This window comes from Vigna umbellata, chromosome 1 (genome assembly GCF_029865625.1).
Source record: "Vigna umbellata cultivar VRB3 chromosome 1, Vumbellata_1.0, whole genome shotgun sequence".
NCBI classification, from domain to species: domain Eukaryota; kingdom Viridiplantae; phylum Streptophyta; class Magnoliopsida; order Fabales; family Fabaceae; genus Vigna; species Vigna umbellata.
The window spans coordinates 86,034,266-86,043,002 of NC_142165.1; the positions used below are offsets into that span (position 1 = coordinate 86,034,266).

The following is an 8,737-nucleotide window of genomic DNA, read 5'->3' on the forward strand; positions in this document are numbered from 1 at the left end:
TTATGTTGTTGTTATAGTAATTGATGGCATTACTGTTGTTACTATGTTGTTGTCTTGAATGGGTGGATTCTGTTTTTGCTTTTTCTTTAATGGGTGGATTCTGTTTTTGCTTTTTGTTTAATGGGTGGATTCTATATTTGTTGTGTTTAAAATATGGTTATATTTGTGGCATGGTGGGGGGTTAATGGAAAAAGTACTGTCGTTGGGTGTTGGAATTGGTCCCATGGTCTGTTAAATTAAGTTAATGAGTGGTCCCCCTTTTCCATTTGCAGTGTAGGGATGTCTAACGATAATTTTGAGGTAGTGGTCCACCACGGTGGGACCTCGATACAGGAAGTGCCTTTTAAATATATAGGTGGGGAAAGATGTTATTGGGACATTCACCCCGATACATGGAGCTATTTTGGAGTAGTGGGTTCACTTAAGGATTTGGGGTATGTTGAAGTACATGAGTTATATTACGATATTGACCATGTTTTATATAAGCTATATGACGATAAAGGTGCTTTGAACATGATGAATGTGGGAAAATTGTTGGGGAAAGTCAACTTGTATGTTGTACATAAAGTGAGCGAAGCAGTGGTTGTAGAAAATGAGGATGAAATTCTTTACCTTTGCCAAGGACCTGCAGACAGTGGTGAGGGTAGTGGTGTTGAGGTTGGTGTACAAGGTGTTGTTGAAGTGCAACAGGAGGTTGAGGAAGGTCCTCTTAACTGTGGTGGTGACTTCGAGAGAGATGATGGAGTGCAGGTTGACACAGAGGAAGTAGATAGAGTAGAGGAAGAAGTAGAAATGCAGAGTGAGGAAGAAGTGGAAGTGCAGAGTGAGGAAGAAGTGGAAGTGCACAGGGAGGAGGAAGTGGAAATGCACAGTGAGGAAGAACTGGAAGTGGACAGTGAGGAAGAAGTGGAAGTGGATATTGAGAAGGATGAAGCACATGTTTCTGTTGAAGAGAACTTGGAGGAGGTAGGGAATTTGGATAATAGTGATTCAGAATACAGGATGGAAGACAGTGATAATGAAGCAGAAGGACATGGTAGGGGGTTGTCAGATGATGAATGAGAGTCAGATGTGCTGTTAACTCCAGATAATAGTGCAAGTGAGGAGGATGAAATTGAGGACAGACTAAGTAGAGGTCCCTTTCCTACATTTGGTAAAAAGAAGTCAATGTCAGATTACAAATGGGAACTTGGTACTATCTTTACGGATAAGGATGAGTTTAAGGAAGCCATTAGAAGTTATGCTATTCATGCTGGGAGGGCTCTTAAGTTTGTAAAAAATGATAAGCGTAGGGTAAGGGTGAGATGCATGGGTGGGCAAAAAAAGTGTCCATGGGTAGCTTACTGTGGGTATTTGCCATCACGCAAGATTTGGCAGTTAAGGAAGATTGTGGATGTTCATTCTTGCAGCAGGCAACTGAACATAAAATTGATGAATAGTAAGTGGTTGAGTCATGAAATAGATAAGTCTATGCATGACAATCCTAGTATAAAGGTCCAAGACATACGTACCAAAGCATTAAGGAAATGGAACACCAATGTATCAATTTCTAAAGCAAGAAGGGCGAAGTTAATGGCATCAAGTGAACGTGAAGGGGATTTTAAAGAACAATTTCGAAGGATTTATGACTATGCACATGAGGTATTGAGAAGTAACCCTGGGTCAACGGTTAAGGTTAAAGTCAACAGTGATAATGGTCAGTCCATATCCCAGAGATGTTATGTTTGTCTTAAAGCATGTAAGGATAGTTTTATTAGTTGTAGACCCATCATCTGTTTAGATGGGTGTTTTTTGAAAGGTCTTTATAAGGGAGAGCTGCTTACTGCTGTTGGGAGGGATCCAAATGAGCAAATGTTACCCCTTGCATATGCAGTAGTTGAAGTCGAAAATAAAGATAGTTGGTCCTGGTTTTTGCAATTATTGGTTGAAGACCTTGGGGGCAATGAAGTTTGTGAGGCATATACGTGGATGTCTGACCAGCAAAAGGTACATGCAATACTTTAATTATTTTATTTTGCAAACTTTATTAATCATGTGTGTTTGATTAAATAATTGATGTTGGCAGGGGTTGGTGCCAGCTATCCAAGAGCTTTTGCCTAGGGTAGAACAAAGATTCTGCATCAGGCACCTTTATGCTAACTTTAGGAAAAGATTTTCTGGTCAGATATTGAAGAATTTGATGTGGAGGGCTGCCACAAGCACATACCCCCAAGCTTGGGAGAGAGAGATGTTGAATATCAGAGCAGTGAATGAAGAAGCATATAAATATCTCATAGCCATTCCCCCAAGGTACATTCTTTCCATTACATGCACAAATATTCTGCATTACTCATGTTTGGTAACTCATTTTCTTCATTCTCGTGCAATAGGTATTGGTCAAGAAGTAGGTTCAGAACTCAAGCAATGTGTGATACTCTGGATAACAACATCAGTGAAGGATTCAACAGTGTTCTTGTGCAGTCCAGGGGAAAACCCATAATAACCATGCTGGAGGATATTAGACTGTATTTGATGAAAAGATGGGCCACCAACAGAACGAAGGTGGCAGGTATGGATTTCAATGTTTCAATCATTGGGAACAAGTTCACAGTGGACCTGGACAATGAAGAATGCAGCTGCAGGAAGTGGATGATCAGTGGCATCCCATGTTGTCATGCAGTTGCATCAATGAACTATTCAAATGTAGATCCAGAAAGTTTTATACCAATTTGTTTCAGGAAATCCACATATGAAGAAGCATATGCGTCCATCATCTATCCTGTGAATGGCCACCTCTTATGAAAAAAACTACTTCTCCTGATGTACTGCCACCACCTAAGAGGAACATGCCTGGGAGACCCAAGAAAAAAAGAAGAATGGAGCCATGGGAGCTAACAAAAGATGGGACCAAGATGAGTGTTGGTGGGCAGCGAAAGAGATGTAGTATCTGCCGTGAACTGGGGCACAACAAAAAAATGTGCCCTTTACGTCCAGCCATCATCGAACCAACAGAATCAACACAGGCATAAAGTTCACAACCCATTGCACCTTCACAGCCATCAAGTCCCCAATCTCCTCAACCACCACAACCAAGTCAAGATTCCATCCGAGATTTAAGTGAGCCAATACAAAGGCACAAGTTAAACATTAGAAGAAAAGATCCATAGATTTAGATGAAAATTTGGATGTATTAATATGTATAACGTACTCTTCTTAACTACTTTAATTGTGTATGTTCAATTATTATTAAGCACTTTCATTGTGTGTGTTGAATTCTTACCAAACACTTTCATTGTGTATGTTGAATTCTTATTAAGCACTTTAATTAAATATGTTATTATAGTTGCACTAATATTATGTTGTGATATTTGGAAGTAGTGATATTATGTAATTATATATGTTTTTTGTCAGGTATCCTTAATATGTATTATATAGTAAGGGACCACTTTGAACAATTTTTAAAGGAAAAAGGGACCATCGTGAACAAATTTAAAAGCAAAAGGGGACCACAATTAACATTTTTAAATCAAAGGGGGACCACAATTAACATTTTTAAATCAAAGGGGGGACTAAAACGAACTTCATTACACGAACTCAGATTGTTCACTCATATTACAAGAACTGATATTCCATGATGCTAAACAGCTGAGTCATTACATGAACAAAACATAAATTGCACATTGCACACCTAAGATCAAGCTAAACACAACCACAATGTCATAATGTTCAACACAATAACAACAAAAACAACTCCAAGTAAGAACTTGATCCTTCTCTACAACTCTTTGACATTATTTTCCAGATCAAATATCTTGTTGCTTTGTCTCACAATTGTACCATCTCTATCATCAGCATTGTCCTCAGAACACCACTTGAAAAAATTACATGACATCCCACTTGAAATTCCACCCTATTATTCACCAAGAACACAAAAATGTTAAAACAAATAAAATCCAAAACACATGGAAGTGGACAGTACGGTATTCAAAACACCTTGTAATGGCGACATCCCCAAAATTTCCTCCCCGCGTTCCTTGAAGTTCTAGCAACTTTCATTACAGCAATATCACCACAGTGGCAAATAGGGGTTATCCCAACTCCCCTGGAAACAACACCGTGTGAGGATTGCGAAAATCCTTTGGATGTTGCCTTCGAACAGGAAGAACAACTTTGTGATGAAGTCATCCCTAACCCTAAACCTCTGCTTTTAAATTTCACAACAACAGTACCACGAATGTCCAACAATCCTAACCTTTGCTTTTAGATTTCAGAACAAATGTACCACGAATCACCAACAACCCTAAGTTTGCTTTTTAATTTGGGAAAAACAACCATGAATCCTCTGCTCTCAGGATGAATCACCATATCACAGTGCCACGTCAACAAAAAATGTACAGCTCATCAGTTTTCTGCTAGCTGGGCAGCTGTGCCGTTAGTCTTTTTAACGCCGTAACCAAAAAGGACTAACTTGCATCGTTTTTGCGAAAAGTGGGATCTTAGTGAACTTTTGAAAAAAAATAGGACCAATTTGAACAGACCCTACGAAAAGAGGGACCAAAATACGAATTAAACCAAAAAAAATCTTTCTCTGTTCTTCCACCATTGCGAACTTTTATCCATTCTTCTCCACCTTTAGCCAGGTCTATTTCTAAAAAAACAAAACTTTTAACATAAAGATCCCACACATGAATCTACCATTAGTTTGATCAAAGTTCAATCGCGTGAATGATAACTAGATCGCACACCATCTACTCTAATATTATCATTGGACAAATATAGCCTTCATACACAATCAAGATCAAAGATGTAAGCACATATACGAAACAACACAGGTAGAAATTGTGAAACCAATTTTACAAGATTTAACATCTTTTAATAGTCTAAAGCTGTCACACACTCACTTAAGCCAGTTTTTAATAAATTTGCACAATATAAAGGTGTGGTAAGTATGGTAGCAACACCGATGTTGCCCATCAAAGATTAATTCAATATTTTGTATTTTCATAATCTGTTTTCATGTATGTATCAAAACTTGACTGAATGAGTATAGAATAAAAAAAATTGATTTCAAAAAAATTTTAATCTTTACAGAGACCTAAGGAAAATGTAAATATTTTTTTTAATAAAGTACTCCAATAAATCATTCCTTCTCTTAAACACTTAATATTCTTTTAACAAGGTGAAAAAACCCTTCCCATTACACAACTTCCCTCCCTCTTCAATTATTCAATAGGAAGAGTATGTTCAAATTCATCATGATTTTGACAAAAAAAGGTCCTTACATTAATTGGTATTGGTAATCTCCAACTTTTTAAATTAGGAAGCATGAGTATTATTTACTATTCTCACTTATCCTTAGTTTTTTTGTTTCTATTTTTTCTTATCACATTTTTTTATTCTATCTTAGTTGTTATTTAACTTGATAAATATTCATAAAGTTTACTTAAATAATAAGATTTTTTTATAACAACTTTAATTAATTACACATTTTTTTATGCAATTTCTTTTAATTATATATTTTTTCCTTTACACAATTTCGTACAAACGATGTATTGTATTTAACGAAACACAAATTTCCTCTTCCTTAAGCTTTCCGAAAACCTTATTCTTGTTGCTTGTAATTCTTCTAATTGGTGTTAAGAAAAATTCTGCTTTCAACACTTAGATTTCCAGAATTATTAATTTGTTGTTCTTGTTGTATAATAAAGGAGAAAATTATGTTGGGTAGAGGTTCCATGAAAAGATTCGAGTTTTGACATTATTATAGGTTTTATTGAGACCCTTTAAAAAGCAAAAGGCATAATCTGTTTCCTTATATTTTGTAAAGGTTATCAAATTCTTCCCATAAAGTTTTTAAATTTGTGAAATTTGTGTAATGTTTCTTTTCCCTTCTTATTGTACCTTTTTTAGAATGTTTGAAACACAAAAAGTAGTCACCTTTTAAAGAATCTCTCCCTCAAATCATCCCAAAGATCTTGAGTTGTGTCAATGTACATGACACTTTCAGCAATTTGAAGGGATAAGATTCTGACAAAAGGGTGTGTTTATCATTAGTTTCATTTATGGAGGGTAAACTAGAATTAAATCTAGATTTTCACCTGGATGTAAGTAAGGCTTGTGGGAGTTGAGAGATTGATCCATATTGTGTGCTTGAGCCGTGTTATTTGAATTTGTTGGATAGTGTCGGTGTTGGCTTCCATATTTCATAACGCAATCTTCAAGAATGAATAAAGAAAGGACTAAGATGGCAGCAGAAGCATAACAGGTTATAGACATGCTCCGATACCATAATGAATATGGTATATTTTCATGACTCTGCACGTGGAAGTTAACGCTCATTGTAGAAGGAGACCCACAATGATGAGATAAAGGGAAAAATTGAGATACAAATACTTAAAAACCTTTTTAATTCTTATTATTTCTTAGCACCTGTTACAACGACGACGAAACTTATCTTAAATAGGTTTTAAAAACAAAACAACATTTTAACTGAAGAAAAAACAAAAATTTAATAGAACATAAAATTATAAGGGATTGAATAGTTTGTATGACATTTATTTTATTATTTTTAAAATTGATGTTATTTTGATATTGAATATTTGATAATAACATTTTTATTATATTTTATTTTTTATGTAAAAAATTATTTAATTAATATTTAAAATACAATGTAGAAGAAAACTTGAACAAATACATGAAGAAAATATACTCGTTACTTAATTTGAATGAAAACGGGATAAAAAAAAATCATATCCTTAAATATAAACACATATAGAAATAAAAATAGTATACCATACTCTTTAATATGAAAGGTGTTTTTTTACTTAATATAACATTTGTATATATAGAATATAAACCTTATGACTTTAATCATTAATTGCACTTAACACATATATAAACTGTTGTTCACTCAGTCTCATCCTCAAAATATATATCAAAAAAATCAAAATACAGTACCATATCTTAGAATTTAATAATTTTTGTACAAGTTAATCATGATGAAAACAATGACTAATACTATATCTTATAATAAGTTCTTTTTCTATATATATAGATGTTGAAAACATTACAAACACAAGACGTGGTAATACAGGCGATGAAAATATGTATTACTTATAAATTGTGTACAATCATTGTGGTAAATTTTTCATTCCTCTAACATCCCTAAAATTTGGACGCATTGCAGGATTTGGAGAAAAATTGCTACGTATCCAAAATACTCTACTGGGAGATTATGTTGAGAAGAGAAGCTCTAGTCTTAATCAAGCGCCTAAACTTACTCTCCAAACCATTCTCAATTCTTTCAATAGCATTCTTCAAAGTCTCCAATTTTTCCTGCGCCACCTGCATCTTCTCATCATTAGTGCCCTCAATCAGAAGACTACTCAAAGCTACTTCAACACACTGCAACTCGTTCACATTCCCCGAGTTGTCTTCCCATGCTTTGATCCCCTTCTGCATCAATTTTGCCACAACCAACCATTTGTTTGCCTTAGAATTCGATGAAAACACTGTCAAGAATGACAAAATAAACTGAAATACTAACAAGTTCATTATAATGACTTCCCTAAGCACTCTAATCACAGCAGCAAGGTGGTGATCAAGATCCAAAAGTGGGGACACCCCAAATCTGCTATCCATCTGCTTTAACGATGTGATCAACTTATTGGCATTCTTCTTCATCTTCTTGGTGAACAACTTGTACTCACCCACACTCGTTTCGACACTCGAGTCTCCTTTTCTTCTTCGAAGGGAAGAGTGAAGGGCTTGGACATTTTCCTTAATTTGCAGCATGGTGTCCCTTGTGATCCCACATATATCCAAGATTCTCATGGAACCATCCAACACCTCTTCCACGCACTTGTCACCTTTGTGTTGGGAAATCACTTGTTGGGTGGATGGCATGTTGAGAAGATCATCCAAGGAAAGGTACAAATCTTGAAGCATGGATAGGCCAGTTTGAATGGACTCTGAGGTGGATGTGAATGTTCCTTCCCAAGTTTTTAGTTTGCTCAGCTCCTCCTCCACTCTGATGGTGCTAGGATGTGATCTACAAGGTAAACTAATTGAGCGAACATGGTACTTATCTGCCATGGTTTCTCTTGTGATTTTCAACAGAAGCTCTATTTTGGATGCTCTTACAAACTCCTTGATTCTCTCTTTATATACGGAATAGGGTAGCGCGTATAACCTTAATTAACGTGTGGGGTAGGTGGCACACGCATTAGCTTTCCCTTCCATAATTTTCGGTTAACTTGTCACGTCTCTACCCTACATTTCTCTCTATGATAATGGAGATATATGTGGTGAAAAATCTTGATTAGTCATCACTTTGAGCTGCAAAAACGGATTATTAATTAGAAAAAGGTTACTGTACAGGTCTTGAGATCTGAGATAACATCATTGCGATTTAGGTAACCTTTTTTAAATCCAAGAATTTAGGGTTTGTGAGCGTATTTAGTGTATATAATATTGTGTGCACGAGTGGCATGTATATATTCCTTGTCAACTTTGGTTTTAACCACGCTTTGCTTACTACTGCATATTATACTTGTATGAAAAAGAATCTTCAAAATTTTTGGCCTCGATTTTGTTGAGAAATCTTGAGGTACGTGAAGTAGGACGCGTATTTTGGTGGTAGGATTGACGCGTGTTGATATAGCTGCTGGGGATGGTGTATGAAAAGATTTATACATAATAATAGATGACCCATTTAGGTCTTTGGCATGTGGTTGTGCTGCTCCTGCGGATTCATGGA

The 8,737-nt window shown here is 35.7% G+C and overlaps 2 protein-coding genes across 2 annotated transcripts; one reads left to right on the forward strand and one right to left on the reverse strand.

Moving 5' to 3' along the window:
• Positions 1-1,167: 1,167 nt before the first annotated feature.
• LOC148206669 (uncharacterized) lies at positions 1,168-2,781 on the forward strand. Its single transcript, XM_088108465.1, has 3 exons — positions 1,168-1,986; positions 2,066-2,289; positions 2,370-2,781. Exons 1-3 carry the CDS (start codon positions 1,168-1,170, stop codon positions 2,779-2,781), a joined length of 1,455 nt encoding a protein of 484 aa, XP_087964591.1.
• Positions 2,782-7,001: 4,220 nt separating this feature from the next.
• On the reverse strand, positions 7,002-8,119 carry LOC124845811 (uncharacterized). Its single transcript, XM_047322990.2, has one exon. It carries the CDS (start codon positions 8,071-8,073, stop codon positions 7,201-7,203), a length of 873 nt encoding a protein of 290 aa, XP_047178946.1. The 5' UTR covers positions 8,074-8,119; the 3' UTR covers positions 7,002-7,200.
• Positions 8,120-8,737: the final 618 nt, after the last annotated feature.

Bases quoted from the DNA above. Each gene is read 5' to 3' on its own strand.
- LOC148206669 (XM_088108465.1), top strand. From the start codon at position 1,168: ATGTCAGATTACAAATGGGAACTTGGTACTATCTTTACGGATAAGGAT. The intron at 1,987-2,065 runs GTACATGCAATA...TGATGTTGGCAG, and splicing joins GGATGTCTGACCAGCAAAAG to GGGTTGGTGCCAGCTATCCA. The intron at 2,290-2,369 runs GTACATTCTTTC...CTCGTGCAATAG, and splicing joins CTCATAGCCATTCCCCCAAG to GTATTGGTCAAGAAGTAGGT.
- LOC124845811 (XM_047322990.2), bottom strand. From the start codon at position 8,073: ATGGCAGATAAGTACCATGTTCGCTCAATTAGTTTACCTTGTAGATCA.